This window comes from Pristis pectinata, chromosome 16 (genome assembly GCF_009764475.1).
Source record: "Pristis pectinata isolate sPriPec2 chromosome 16, sPriPec2.1.pri, whole genome shotgun sequence".
Classification (NCBI taxonomy): domain Eukaryota; kingdom Metazoa; phylum Chordata; class Chondrichthyes; order Rhinopristiformes; family Pristidae; genus Pristis; species Pristis pectinata.
In genome coordinates, this window is record NC_067420.1 from 33,536,734 (window position 1) to 33,552,314 (window position 15,581).

General features: G+C 38.6%; 2 protein-coding genes across 3 annotated transcripts in view; one reads left to right on the forward strand and one right to left on the reverse strand.

Annotated features, from left to right (window-relative positions):
- Window positions 1-2,093, forward strand: part of lama5 (laminin, alpha 5) — a 225,779-nt gene extending 223,686 nt beyond the window's left edge. Inside the window, exon 80 of the mRNA XM_052031153.1 lies at window positions 291-2,093. Within this exon, the coding sequence (XP_051887113.1) occupies window positions 291-439 (149 nt within the window). The 3' untranslated portion in view covers window positions 440-2,093. The remainder of the gene's footprint in view (window positions 1-290) is intronic.
- Window positions 409-13,220, reverse strand: adrm1 (ADRM1 26S proteasome ubiquitin receptor). Of its 2 annotated transcripts, none has more exons than XM_052031155.1 (9): window positions 12,924-13,220; window positions 10,914-11,030; window positions 9,153-9,279; window positions 7,416-7,502; window positions 6,314-6,398; window positions 5,581-5,918; window positions 4,010-4,167; window positions 3,105-3,207; window positions 409-2,256 (listed from the first exon to the last, which is right to left on the reverse strand). In XM_052031155.1, the coding sequence occupies exons 1-9, from the start codon at window positions 13,134-13,136 to the stop codon at window positions 2,129-2,131; spliced, it is 1,356 nt and encodes a 451-aa protein (XP_051887115.1). In that variant the 5' UTR covers window positions 13,137-13,220; the 3' UTR covers window positions 409-2,128. The 2 variants fall into 2 exon arrangements, with proteins under 2 accessions (XP_051887115.1, XP_051887114.1); XM_052031154.1 differs by having other exon boundaries at window positions 4,010-4,170.
- Between the last annotated feature and the right edge of the window lie 2,361 nt (window positions 13,221-15,581).

Consider the following 15,581-nt stretch of genomic DNA (forward strand, 5'->3'; position numbering starts at 1 on the left):
CCAAATTGGAAGATTGAAAAGGCTTCAATTACAGAAGTCAGAACATTTGAACAGTCTAGGGTAGCCTATTCCAGATTATATTTTGTAACACTGCAATTTTTAAACAGTGTGTCCAAAAATCAATTACATACATCCAACCATATGTAGTACCTGGCTGCAGCTTGTTCCTTTAAATTCAATGAATTTGCTGTTATAGAACAATCTATGAAAGTTGCCAAGAGAATTGTGTATGTATTGTTTGGAGCTTGTCAGTTTTGCTTACATATCTGCATGTTCCTTTTTTATTTCAGACACTGTGCAAATTCCAATGTTGTCTCCAATACGTCACTCATTTGTTGGCTGTGTAAAGAATTTCTTAATTAATCAAAATTCAGTACAGTTAAATCAACCAAGATCTATACACGGTGGTGTTATTACCAGCGGCTGCCCTTTATTGTAATCAGAATGGAAAGAATAAAACACTTTACCAAATCTGTTATGATTTTCAATCCACTTATGCACTTAAAATTTGTACTGTATTTTGCTGCAAATTTTTATAAGCTATTTTAATAGCCTTTTTATTTGGTATTTTGGGAGGAAAATATTAAAGGGGTAAAACTTATGCTGCAACACTGGTTTTACATTTTAAGATCCTGTTTTACATTTGTAGCACTATGTGCAGAACACTGGCACATAATCAAGTCAAAATAAAACTTCCTATACTGTGTGGCTTGTCCATTTTGAATCACTGTTTGCTCTGCAGATTAATTTCATGCAAAGAAAAAGGACTGCAATACTGCTGCTATAATTAACTGCAGAGTCTTTGGTGGAGGGAGAAGGACAACCAAAATCATGACAGTAGGTTGGAGAAATGGAACTAATTTAAAGTATTCAGTTATGTTGGAGAGTTAAAATTCAAATGCAGCATTTGTCTTGCAGCATCATCTGCAATTTATATCTTCATACACCTTTAACATTTGCCATCTATTAATTTATCTTTTTTTAAACAAAATGATTATTATAAGCTTAGATCATCCTCAAACAGCCAATGAAGTGCTTCTGATAGGTAATCACTTTTCCAAGAATGAAGCTTACCAAACAGTATTATTCCAGTATTCTTTACAAGTAACCTATATATAGAATTGTTCAGGCCATAATTAAAATCCTTGCAGTTTTCAGTAGCCTTTTAACAAGCAGTAGTGCACTAATGGGGCAAGAAGAGAAACAGACTATTTGCACTGGAGCTAAGCATACAAAAAAAATTGGAGCACTTACTCTGGCTGGAGAATCAGTAACAAACGAATACCCAATTAAAAGTAACTAAAGGACACTGTATAAAGAATACATAACTTGTAGAACATTTACCAATGGGCATTCTGAATTGTTCTGTTCTAACAGTCAGGTGTATTAAACCACACTGTTGCACAGAATTCTGAAACTCTGGAATAATTTAGACATCAGCAGCACATGCGCAAAAGAACTGATTTTAAAAATGCACTCTTACTTGAAGCAGTTCTCCAGGGCAAGGGCCCCCAAGGATGATTTCTTCAAAAGAAAATCTGAACTAGCACAAGTCACAACATCCAGATTTATAGTGTCAAAGGACAGTGTTCCTTTCAGGCATTCAAAAACCATTCAAAACTCCTTAGACACTTAAAATACTCAAAGCATTTAAAAAACAAATCAACATACTTACAAAGTCCTTTGCAGCCATTCTTCCACTCCTTATGCAGGATCTTCAGACAAATTCCTCACCATACTTCTGAGGAATTACTTAAACTTTTCACTTTCTTGCTGAAGTCTACTACCCAACCACAACCTGCTGCTCAGCAGCAAATCACTGACAAACTTCAGGATTACCACATTTGCAAATACAGGAATCCTGCAGTCCCTGCCAATTACAGAGGGTAATGCTAATAGCAGCATCCTGTAACTTAGAGGCCACTTTGTACAAATAAAATTTATTAAAAAATTTAAATAACTGACATTAACAAAATTCTCTTGCCCTATAAAGAACCTTTAATAGTGGTGAGTGAGTTTCAGGATTAATAGAAGACAACCACAATTTACTATTCTTTAGACTAAATGCATTAATCATTACATTAACATCTTTATAAAGGGTTTAAAGAAAAAAAGTACTGAATAGTTTTCAGTCTAAACTCATATCCTCCTCTTCATCTTTTTTGTCCTTTGAATCACTGTCTCCCTCCTTTTCATCAGGCTGTGTCTTTGAAGATGTAGAATTGTGTTGCATGGCTTTGGCAAATCCTTCCACATCTGCAGAGGGAATAATACAGACACCCTATACGCTTCTGGTTGAGAATATTTTAATTAAAAAGCAAAGAACAATATCACCCAAAATTGAGTTTTATTCAAAATGTTTTGATCTTACCAAACATTTATTATACATCAAAAAATACCAACATGAACCTGCTCTCCTTTAAATCTGTACTCAATTCACTGTGTAATGTCTTCAAAATAAACTATTAGTGACTAAAATAAAAAGTTAATCAAGCTAAATAGCACTTTTTAAATAAAACTAAAAACATTGAATTGTTGCCTTGCTCTGTATTTCACCCAAAATGCAAATTCTGAAAATAGTCAGTAATAAAATACCATCGCAACAGGTTCTAAACACAGATCACTTCAATCAGGGTGTACCTGATCAAGGAATAATACAAATAAAGCAATAACTATTCCTAGTGTTCTAATACATATTTTGCAGCCAAGCCTCACATTTTTATTTTATATATGTAATCAAATCATAACAAGAGCATTAAAACAAATAAAAGATTCCTGAATGGCATTTCAATCTTTTATCTTCGATCAGTCTTTCATAGTGAAACTCCATTAAAACAAAGGTTAGTTTACTATGTTTTCCCTGATGACAGTGGGTCACACAGATTCTCTCAAATTCATGAGACATGAGGCAATGATGAATGTGCCAGCCAAAGAAGCCATACACCTGAATGCTTTTCCAATTTTCGTCCACAGTCTGATAGGCTACAGCGTACAGATTTCCCAGACCCAGTAAATACATCACATTCAGACAATACTCAAGTACTAATACTATGATATGCTCCCCCAAAGCCAACCCTAGCCACAAACTGAAAACAGGCACTTACCCCCCTTTCCAGCTGCTTCCACAGCCTCTGCCGGTAAACCAAACTGACTCATCAAAGGGCCCAACTGTCCTGAAGCCAATGCAGCACTGAACATACTCATGGCCTACAGAAATAAACCAAAACAGTGCACAGTTATGATTATCACACAATATAGCCAAATATTGACAGAAACATTAAGCTAATTCTTGTAGATATTAATTGCACTTCCTGAATTACAAAGTGACTTAAAAGGAAAATTATAAATAAAATATTTTGATTAGCCTGTCTAGATTATAGATTTTTGCTTTATTCAGCTAATTTAGCTTAATACAAAGCAGCCTCATTTGCGGTTAGTGTGGGCACACTGAAAACTTCTTCAGAACTCTTAAAAGTATTAATAATAAACCAGCATGTTCTTCATTTATCTCTTCTCCAATAAAACATTTGCTCATGTGCAAAGCAGTTTCTCAGAGGCAACATTGTATTATACACTATGTTGACCCAACCCGCTAACATTGGGATGTCTCTGATCTCATCTCAGTTACCCTAATTTTAAGATGCATGTACATCTTTGGGTAGTCCAACCTTGCACTTCCAGTTGCATCTCAGAAGTCCATTAAGTGAAACAACCCTACTGTAACAACTAGCAATACACTACCTACTAGTACTTGAACATGTATATAAATTTCATCTCCAGTTTGTCTCCCATAAACCATTAAAGTTTAATTCAATTCCAGAATTTGAATCCAGCCAAACAGTAATTCCACATTACCAGAGAAGAAACCATGCTCAGATCTGGTCTGCACTTCAGAACTTTCCATATTTGCATCACCAGTTAAAATATTCAAAATTTATTCTACTGTTCTGGACATTTAAAAATCCACATTTAAATGGATATGTTTGAAGACGTCAAAGGAATTACACACCTGTTGAAACTGAGGAGAGGTTATTGTATTCTGAATTTCTTCTGCAGGCTGTGGCAGTGATTCCCCTGTCGGAAGGTATGGTAACAATCGTTCTTGAACCTCTGCATTTGCCAGGATAGGAGCCATAACCTCTGGTGTCAATACACTGGCTAAATCCACTGCTATAAATACAAATATGTTGTTATTACTGCAGACATGTAAATTATTTACAACACCCACACTTCTCTGAGCAGCCTTGTTAAAAACATATGGGATATAAAGGTAAAGAACAGGATTTTTAAGTGCCATAAAGGGCTTAGAGCATTTGGGCTGATCTGACGTGAATATGCAACTTACTTCACTCTGAATGTAAATAACCTGCAGAACTGATGCCAGAGAACCATTTTGATCTCACTTCAAGAATATCAAAAAAGGACCCCATCACCTGCCATCATCAAGACAGTTTTCCTCGCACATCTCTACAGTCTGGAAGTTTGGTCATCTGTATTAAAGAGTATTATGCAATCCACTGCTGGTAGTGCCATCTCCCAAAAGGTTGGAGCCACAGAGCCACACAGGAAGAAAAACAAACCACACAATTCTACAAAATTCAGGTAATCCCAGTTGATTAGTTGCACAGGGCAGCTATCATGGAATGAAATTTCATGTATTAGCATTTATCACATTTGCAAAATCTTGGTGCATAATCTCAATGAAATAAAATTAGTAGGTAGTATAGGATCTATCACCTATCTTCCCCCCCACATGGAAAATCTAGTACTGAGTGGTACAAACAACAAATCCTTGTTTCAAAACAAAATTAGGATTGTTAGCTTTATTAGAAGTGGTATAAAGGCATAGAAGTTACCTTAAACTAAAACAAAAAGGTGGTTGAGCATTAATGAGTGTATTTTACACTCATTAATTCTACAAACCACATTTTAGGAAGGAAGTCACAGCCTTGGAGAGGGTACATAAGGATTCATAAGAACGTCACTGCAGCCTTCAGTTACAGGGAGAAACCAGAGAAGCCATGTGTTGCCCCACATACAGCAAAGATTGAAAAGATTTGTTGAGATCTTCCAAATTACTAACTGTTTTGATAGAGTAAATGGTTTCCAGTGGCAGAAAGATTTTTAAACCAAACGGCAGATTAAGGAGGACAAGATGCCAAGTAAGTAAAATTATTTGACGCAAATTGTTGTGTACTGAAATATACTGCATTGAAGTGAGGTGCAAACTAACTCAATAGTTTAAGTTTTAAAAATTAAAAACTTTGGAGAAAAAAAATTGCAGCACCATAGGGGAAATACAGGAGAGTTGGTTTAGCTGGGTATGTGCCAAAAAGCAGAACAATGCACAATGCCTCAGTGCATAATAGCCTCCTTCAATGCTTTATCGTTCTATGATCCATCCACTCTATCCAACTATATTGTTGAGAATAGCTTGCAAAATTCACATTTTGTTGCCACTTTAAATTACTAATTAAAGGCATACATACTGGAAGTCAATTACAAATGCTTGACTGAAATCTACATTGACCTCCAAAGCGTAGTATTTTTCCACATGGTATGTCCAACCTAGATTCCTACCCTGTTGTCCTGCCCCTTCTGCTGCAGCAGGAACAGTCATGCTAGCCAAGATACTCTGCAGGTCACGCAGTTGAATGGGCTGAGTCGGGCTTGTTACAGAGCCCGATGCTGTCACAGACGCAGAACCAGATGCAGAGCCGGAACCAACTGTAGAACCTGTGTTTGGTGCTGCTGGTGTAGTTAGCGCTGCTGCTGCTGCTGCTGCTGCTGGCACGCCCGTTGATGCTACACTTGGGGATGGTACTGGTGCCATTGCTGCAGCAACAGAAGGCACTGAAGTCATACGAACTGCAGACGTCGTGGAGGACGGAGTAATGGCTGCAGACTGACTTCGTGACCTAAACAGAAAATGAAAACACAGAAATGTTTACTGAGTTAATTAAATAAACTGAAGAGTACCACTACAGAAGAAGAAAAGATGAAAATGTAGGGATACTGACAATGATCCAATCTAGATTTTAATCAGCTTTTCAATATACCATCTGAATGACCGGTTGTATCAGAACAGATAAGAACAAGCTTCATTTTCAAACCACAGAAAGATTCTTCATTATTAAAACTGAAGCATTTGTCAAAAATTTACCACTACTGAATTCCATTTTTAGAATACAAAGTTGTAAAAGGAAATTTACTGGAGGCATCTTAGGTGATTTGTGCAAATACAGGCCTGAATTTTGAATTTTTCATGTATTATCTAAATTTTATTCATATTTCTTTGATTTTTTTTTCTTACCCTGAAGAACTATTACCAGTTGAGGGACCTCCACTGCCAAGTAAGCCAGCAAGACCAGCAGGACCTGCCAAAGCACCAAGGCTACCTGAAAGAGAGATTAACAGTTTGTAGCACCACATTTGCTAGCATTTACATTCAGTAATGTCTCATTGCATATAGTACAAAAGAAAACCAACAAGTTGGAAGTTTCACCTAATCATAATTAAAAATAAAATGTCTTCTTAGTGGCTTGCAGATAATAGTTACTTACCGATTAAAAGTTTTGATTCAGTGCAATTTAATGAGTTTAAGGAAATTGCTTCACAATTTAACTATAACTTTCAAATAAGCAATCAATTTTTGTTTATTATAAGCTCAACCAAGACACATAGGTTGGAAACTATACAACACTGAAGAGCACTCCCCCACCATCAACCAACATTCCCTCCATCCCCGTACAATATACTAAATACTGGCAATAGAGACGTAATAAAATTAGGAAACTGTCTAAAGGGACAGCACCTTTTACTTATATAATGGAACATGGGCTCTAAATAACTGTACAGATGGCATAATTTAATTTTTATTGTTGCTGAAGACATCAGCATCAACAATGAGTGCAAACCTAGTTGAACAGAACACATTTCCTTTATCTTCCACTTATTCCACACTCACACAGAAATTCATTTCTAAATACTTATCCCTCATAATGAAATAACCTGAAGACAGAAGTTTTAATACTGATATAACTGAACACTATAGGTGTGATTGTGAAGAAAATTCATTAATCAGTGTTTGAAATAAACCCCAAGACTAATGGCTAAGCAAATTAAAAAATATGAAAACCAAATCTGGACCATATGAAGTGGTTCTCATTGAGTCCCTATGTCCTTTTTCCATCCTTCCATGTGATTACACAGCAGGGGCTAGCCCAACTTAAACTTCTATGTCCCTTTGGAGAAAGCAGCTGTGCTCTCAGCTGCTTTGTCCCGGTATGTGCAGAATCCTATCAGTGACATGAACAGTGCATTTTTTTCCCCAATCCAGCAAGGATCAAATGGATGGTTCTGTACAGTTTGTTCTGTGTTACAAATCAAATTTATAAAATGCAATTAATATTTACCAAGTCCACCTAAACCGGTTGCTCCCATTAGCTGCATCAGCTGGTTATGACTCATGTTACCCAAAAGACTTTGCAGACCACTTTCTCCTGGAATAAAGAGATGAATGACAATCACAGGAGTCTGTGTTGGGCTCCTCTTATTTATTAAACATAAATCATCTAGATTGAGGGAAAATATCAAAATTTGCGGATAACATGAAGTTGCTATGAAGTCTGTGAAAAATGCAGGATAGGTAAGAATAGTGGGCAAATGGGTGGCAGATGCAGTTCAAATGGGGAAGGTATGAAATAAGACATTTGGAAATAACAAGGAATTAGACTTTAGATTGTTAATTGATATACTGATACATTCCATTAAGAAGATGGAAGTCCAAATAGCTCTGATCACAAAAACAACTGAATTAGTTTGAGATTTGCTATGTATCCAACAATAAAACAAACATTAGGCCTTAGGCTCAAGCTGGAGTATAACATTCAGCATTAAATAAATTCAAAGGCAACAGAAATGGTTCCAGCTCAAATCTGCCAATGATAAGACATGAAAAGCTTGAAAAACTCAAACAGTTACAGCTTTCTTCAGAATCAAAGTGTTGCATCAACTGAGAGAAGTCTTCAATTGATGGCATATAAAGGAGTTAATAGTAGACCATTTGCACTGGTCTGCAAGACACACAAAAAAGGACAAATTTAAAATAATGAAAAATTTAAGAGGCTGGAAGAATCCTTAACAGAATGTTTGGAACATAGAAAGTTTCACCACAATTGTTGACAAATCAATTTTCTTGGTAACAATGTAAGAGATCGGGACAAGTCTAAGTGGCTCGTGAAGAAAAATATCTATATGAAGAGCCAGAAACAGGCTAATGATTAGAGAAAAATAAACCACTCGTCTCTCTACCGACAAAAGCAAACTTGTAGTTTTGTACATATTCACAAGATCATCATTTTGACACACACAAACTAGACAGTACCTCACTCCAAAAACACATCAGATTCAGAAATCTACGTTATCTCAATTTATATCTGACTTGAGCAGCACAATGTTACCTTTAATTGATAAAAGTTGGCTATAAAAATTTACTGATTTTTCATCCCTGGCTTTTCTTCCTGTTGCTCTGCATATACGATCACCTCGCATATTAAACAACAATATCAATACAAATCAGTGCCAAAATAAGAAAAAATATTACACCTTGCAAAGTAAAACATTTTGGGCACCTTAAACATTCGGGTTACTAAACAATCAACAGCCACTTGAACCAAGTAGATCCAGTTCATGGCCCGCAGTGAACTAACTGATCTCGTCTACAGAGCTGGATCGGTCAAAATTCATCTTGTTTATAGTCAAGAGAACAGAAAAGTGGACTAGCTCCCCAATCATGATCTTTATCTACAATCCCTGCTACAAGTATGCCAGCAGAAAACAAATGGATCAGCTACAAGGCTTGCCCAACACAACAGTCAATTACCTAGCTAATGCCAGTTGCTAAGACACACTCTTATAAAACTGCTATTCTGGTAAGAACTGAAAGCAAGTTTCAGAACAAATCCCAGGAAGGAGCTAAAATCTTCAGTGAGATGGAAAAGGGAAGAACTTGGTGTGAAACAAATACATTTATTCCACTTAACCATAATTATTCCTATGGCATGATAAATCAGAATGAAGATTAAATCTAAGAAATTATATTCATACATAACAGTTGGTTACACAAGGTTTAAATCCTATTGAACTAATACCTCCAAGTGCAGCTAGCTCGTGACCCCCACTGCTGCCACCACCACCCAAAGCACCAGGCATTGGAGGGTTGTTCAGATATTCATTCACTTTGCGACAGAACTCTTCATCTTTATCAGGTTTAGGCTCCTGAAGAATTAAACACAATGGTTAGTCTCAAACTAGTCCATAATCAATATTCAGACTGCATGATGTCTTGGGAGATCTGCAGAAGGAAAAAAAAACAATAAAAATTATATTTTAATTTATATTTTCCACAGAAAGATGTGGCAAGGAATGAGGAAGCATCAGTGTAGAGCCTTTTCAGGCTCTTTCCACCAAACTCATCAGTTGATGACAGCATTGTAGATTTGAGAATAAACGATCAGAATACTAATTTTACGTCCTTAATGATGCACATTGATGATAATGATCTCAGTTTAAGCAACCACAACTAATACATTAATAGTAGAACAAATTGATATAGATGAAATAAAGGAGGACAATGAATAATTGCCACATTAACAACAAATCTCTTACTAAAATTACCAATGCACAGCTCCAGAGCCGTAACTTTGGGAAAGTGGCCTATTCAGTCGCTTTTATTCAATAGTTTCTTCTCTGTTTGAATACGAGAGCTTGGAAACTCAAAGTTACATCACCTAGAGAAACAAAGAACTGCAGATGCTGCTGAGTTCCTCCAGCATCATAGTGTTTTTCATTCAGTTACATTACCTTATTGGTGGATAAATTCCAAATTGGTGTTAAGGAATAATGCTAATCCAATGTTCAATTGCACAACCTAGAGCTGATTTCCCTGGAACTTGGTTGGAAAGGCTTGAGATAATTTAATCAATGCTTTCTAGAACTGATAGATGGGAATCTAGAACCGATAGATGGGAAATGTTACAGTGAGGTCTATTTGCAGTAAAGTTACAAAACATTTTTTAATACAAAAGTTAGGAACTCACTTCTGGGTATACCAATTGATTTTAAATATAAAAAAGACAAAATTTTTCTAAGATCAATCAACATTTATTAACTAACGTCATTAAGGAATATAGGACAAAGACAGAGGATTTGGCACTAGTTCACAGATCAGCCACAATTTCATTTAATGGCAGGAACTTGAGGGGTTAACTTTCCTCGTATTCCTAACGTCATTAGATCATCATTTATTCAACTTGCATAGTTCTGCAAGCTCCTTAGATCAGTGACAAGTCTGAATAAAACAGAATTTATGGACAAGTTATACTGGTCACCATTTAGATTGAACTTAAGGATCCTTACAACAAACAAAATTTACATCATTACGATGCATTTAGACCCATGCCCTACTGGTGAAAAGGCAGCATATTAACTGACCCTAAGGGGTTTCCGTTTTGTTAGGAATATTACCAATACTGCAGACCCTTTCTACTTAGTACATTTTTAGCCAAATCAGTGAACAAAGGAATTTTAAGATAACTGAATGATTTTCTATCTGAAGATAGTAATGATGTTTTGGCACTAAATTGTTCATTCTCAGGACACTCAACACACTTAAAAACACTCGTATCACCTGGCCAATTGTTGGATGATTACTTAAAATGTCTTACTATCCTGAAAATCTCCAATGTATTACAGAAATTTTAAATGGCTGGGTGAGAAAAATCAAAGTGAAAAGACTACCCCTCCCCCACCCCACTTCCACTTACAGTTGCTTAATGGCAGATATAACAAGTACTGACAAAAACACTGAGTTCAAGGAAGTGAAGCTTATTCTAAACATTGTTTATTTTCACCTGCATCCAAAAGAAAAGCCGTTTGGATCCTGCCTTAAACTTCAGCACATACACTCGACCAGTAGTACATTGGGCCACTCGCTTAAACTCACAGTCATCTGGAAAAATGATCAGGTCCTGCAGAAAAATAGTACAGACCCTAAATTATAAGGTTAAAAACATGTTTTATTGTTCCCCACATACGCTTAACTTTACATTTATTTTAAAAATGTCACAGAACAGAAATCAAGTCCAAAATATCCTAAACAACTTTGTTTTATAGTTGATTTTTTTTTATTCCATATAACTTCAAGTATAATAACTAAAAGACAAGACAAGGGAGTTGATGTGATAAAACTTCTGGCAATGTAAAGGAATTAAACAACTCCAGTCCCCCCAATGGGATGAAGGAGGAAGACATGCACTGAGAACCACAACTGGAAGAAAAACAAATGATGCTAGACGTGGGATGGAGGTATTTATTTTTGTACCAAACAACTACTTCTCAGAGAACTTTGACCAACTTCTCCCACCCTGAATATGGAAAAGTAATACTAATTGTATCACTTCACTGCTGACTTGGCCAACATCAAGTTCCATCAGAGGATTTCTTGTCCACAACAATGCACTATGCAAAGCATTTACATTCCAACCCGCTGCTGAATTTTCAAGGTTTAATCAAATTAACAAATTTAATCAGGACCAGAACAAATACCAAAAACTAAAGCCCTGATATTGCACCAGAACTCCTACATGGCAAAAGTGGCAGCATTCACAGGAATCAAAAGCAAGGACATAGTATGATAGGCAGAAGCCCATTGCTGAGTAACAACCATTAACTGCCTGGAACAGTCTCTCAACTTATCCACACCTCTGATTCCTCAATATCACCAGATCTCCTCCAAAAACTCTATTTCCCCATCCCCTCCGGTAATATACACTTCTCCAAGAGAAATATTTTTCCCTGCTCCCCCAATACATTTCCCCCTTCGTTCCATCTATAAAACCAGCCCTCCCCAGCCATACCTCCCTGCCAATCCCACTTACCTCGTCACCAACTGTCCTCTGTGGAATAGGACCCCTTAAACTTAAAAGGTAAATTGCTTTTCCAATATTATGTTAATACTCATTTCTCTTTTAATTTCCTCAATCTACAAAGATAGAAACATAGAAACTTAGAAAACCTACAGCACAATACAGGCCCTTCGGCCCACAAAGCTCTATTTTTCTGAGTTCCATGTACCTATCCAAAAGTCTCTTAAAAGGCCCCATCGTATCCGCCTCCACCACCGTTGCCGGCAGCCCATTCCATGCACTCACCACTTTCTGAGTGAAAAACCTACCCCTGACATCTCCTCTATACCTACTCCCCAGCACCTTAAACCTATGTCCTCTTGTGGCAACCATTTCAGCCCTGGGAAAAAGCCTCTGACTATCCACACGATCAATGCCTCTCATCATCTTATACACTTCTGTCAGGTCCCCCCTCATCCTCCGCCCCTCCAAGATCAAGTCACAAGAGAAACATCTAACCAATGAAACCTGACCTAGCCTGGCACTTTGCACAGACATCTAAAATAAACTGAAAATGAACTGTCACCACCCCACCTTTCCACACCCCAAACCAATTTTTTCCTCAGATAAACTTGACAACCCAGCTCCAACCTCTCCTCCTTAGCCCCAGCAGCCCCCCACCCGAGCCTGCCCTATCCCCCAGCACCCTTCCATGCCGCACCCCCGTTCCACAGCACCCTCCCCACCCCAGCGCCTCTCCCAACTCTATGCAACCCCCCCCCCAACCCTAGCCACCCCGTGCACACCGCAACTCCAGCCTCCCCATCCCCCTGCACCCCCCAAACCTTGCCTCCCCCATCCCCAGCAGCTTCCCATCCGTCTCCCCATCCCCCACCTTTATCTCCCCCACCACCCCACCCACCACCACCGCCACCTTCCCCCACCACCCAGCACCCTCCCCACCCCCACCCAGCCAGCCCCGGGCGCGGTGCCTGCGGCCGCTCCAGCCCAACTCACATCCTCCACGGTGCCGGCGGCGCGGTCCTTCCAGCAGAAGTGGATGAGCGAGTCGTCCGTCTGCTGGATGTACACTTGGCCCTTGCGCTTGTCCGGCGTCACCGTCGACCCCTTCAGCGACATCTTGCCGGCGCGGAACTCCACCAGGTACTTACTGGAGGAACCGCGGCTCCCGGCCACCAGGCTGGGGAACAACGCTCCCGACGCCGACATCGTCCCCGATTCCACCGCGGCCTCTCCTCAAACACGAACCCCCCCCCCGACCCAGGCCGCCGCCTCAGCCACAACCTAACCTGATGCCCGTATACTCCCACCCCCGCCTACCATCGGCCCCTCTGCATCACAGCCCCGGCTTATCCCCGCTCCTGATTGGCCAATGTGGCTGTCCGTCAATGACGCCACAAGACTTCCTTTGTCAGGCTCGGTTGAGCTGCAAATGGGCGGAAATGCTGTGTCATTGGCCGCCGCAGTGATGCGTTGGACTTGGCCGGTTGGTGGCCGCCTACCGTTAACAGGTGGTACTGCACGTTAATTTAAACCATCACAGATATTAATGCTGGGGACATGGACTTTCTAAACTACTTCCACCACTCATCTTGGCAATGCAGTTGCCAGAATCTAATCACTCACCGTGATCCTAATCCCTCATGTCACTTTTCATTCTATGGCTTCTGGTTCTTGACCCTTGGGAACAGTTTCTCTCTATCTACTCTGATTGGAGGTATTTAAAATCATGAAGATCCATTAGACCTCTGTTCCAACAAAACCAACTCCAACTTCTCTGGTCTAAATACCTTAATAAAGTCCCTCATTGCTACAATCATTCTTGTAATTCCCTCAAATCTTTCCTAAAACCTTTGTATCTTTCCTAAAACCTTCATATCTGTCCTGAAGTATGGCACAGTGCCCTGTACTCCAATTGAGGGCAAGGCAATTAAAAATGTATTTATAATTGACATATTTATAAAATTTAAAAACTTTAATCTTTTTTCCACATTTACCACTCTTGGTCCACCTATTTATTTTGGTTTCTTATACGGCCTCCAACTATAAAGCCCAGAATCCTACATGTTGAACATTTTTCTCATTCTGCCCTACCAAAGATTTAGGTACATATACCTTACATATCTGTTCCTCTACCACCACTACCCCAGAATAGCATTCTCTACTTAATACTGCCTTTCATCATTCATCCTATAGAAATGCAACAGTTCGGTTACTCAACTAGTTTTTCTATATCCTTTTGAAGTCTCCTCCCAGTTTACAAGTAGTCCTCTGATAGAGTGGAGGTATGATGGTATATGACAAAATTGGGGAGACAGTAGGGCAAATGAAGAAGAGGTTTGAATAAGAGTATCAGAATCATTATCTAAAATTGTTCAACTCAAAGAAATTCAAAAGACTGCAGTGTACCTATTCCAAAGCTGAGTTCCTCTTCCTTACAGTTATATTGAGCTCTATTGGAATAAAGGACAGAGAAGCAGAATGGTCATGGACCAGAGATTTAAAGTGAAACAATCAGAAATGTAGAGTTATACATACAGATGCAACAATGGTATTCCTCAAATTGACCCTTGATCTATGTTGGAGCCCTTCTGCAGAGGAATAACATCATGAATTTTTTAAAAAATATTTATTTCAATTTATTATACTGTAGGTCACTATATCTAGAATGAGTATTTAGGGTTCTAGAGAGCAGGGAAAAGCAAAAGGATCAGGTGTTGCAATGGAAATTCAGGATTTACCTAGATCATGATTTTGTGTCCTTGTCAATTCTTTAGCACTGAAATGTCATCCATCTACAAGTCCCTGCTACAAGCCCCAACACCCAAGTGTTGAAGAAATACACTGTTGTTTTCTGTGTTCACGCAAGTCCTGGACGTCCTATATGGATGGGATCTGTGCCCGATTCCCAGTGAGTGTAAACTGCCTTGTGAAATCCCAGAAGTGTATGCATCTGCAAATATGTGCATCTTTCATTCACTGTTAACTGCAAAAGACAGGCTAATACATTCCTACAAAGGTGGCCTACTTCAGATTATCACCAGACATCTTTAGATATTTGCATCCCCGCAATAATATATAAATTTGATATATTGTGTATTGACTACATTACAGTTCCCATTAACATTAAGGGTATTCCCAGTTTAATTTTCTTCCAAATTGGTAAATCCCTTTGTCAATATTTTATAGTCATGCTGAATTTGAGGGTCAGTCTTTACGTGGAGAGTTTTGTTTCAGAGCCCCTCAAGATGTGATGGCTATTTGGTTAAATGGTTTCTGTAAGTTACTCCAAGCATAGGTTGGTGATAGGAGAGGAGGGGTGAGGTGGGAGAGAGGGGTGAGGGAAAAAATAAAGAGGGAGAGGGAGAGGACAAGAAGAAATTATGCTTTTATATTTCCTTACAACACAAGGCCACTAAGCCTATAGGGTCCTTGCTGGCTCTCAGAGGCCCTGAGATTAACTCATAGGAAGATCCATTCCCTTTCAACAAAAAGTTCTTCCATCATACTGTCATATTTGATCTTCAAATAATCATTTCAGCAATTCCACCATTACAAAGCAAATTTTTACTACACATTTTCATTGGCATAACCCTAACTTCACAACAGACAATAAAACTTTCATCATCTTAATCCATGATACTGTTCAGAAAA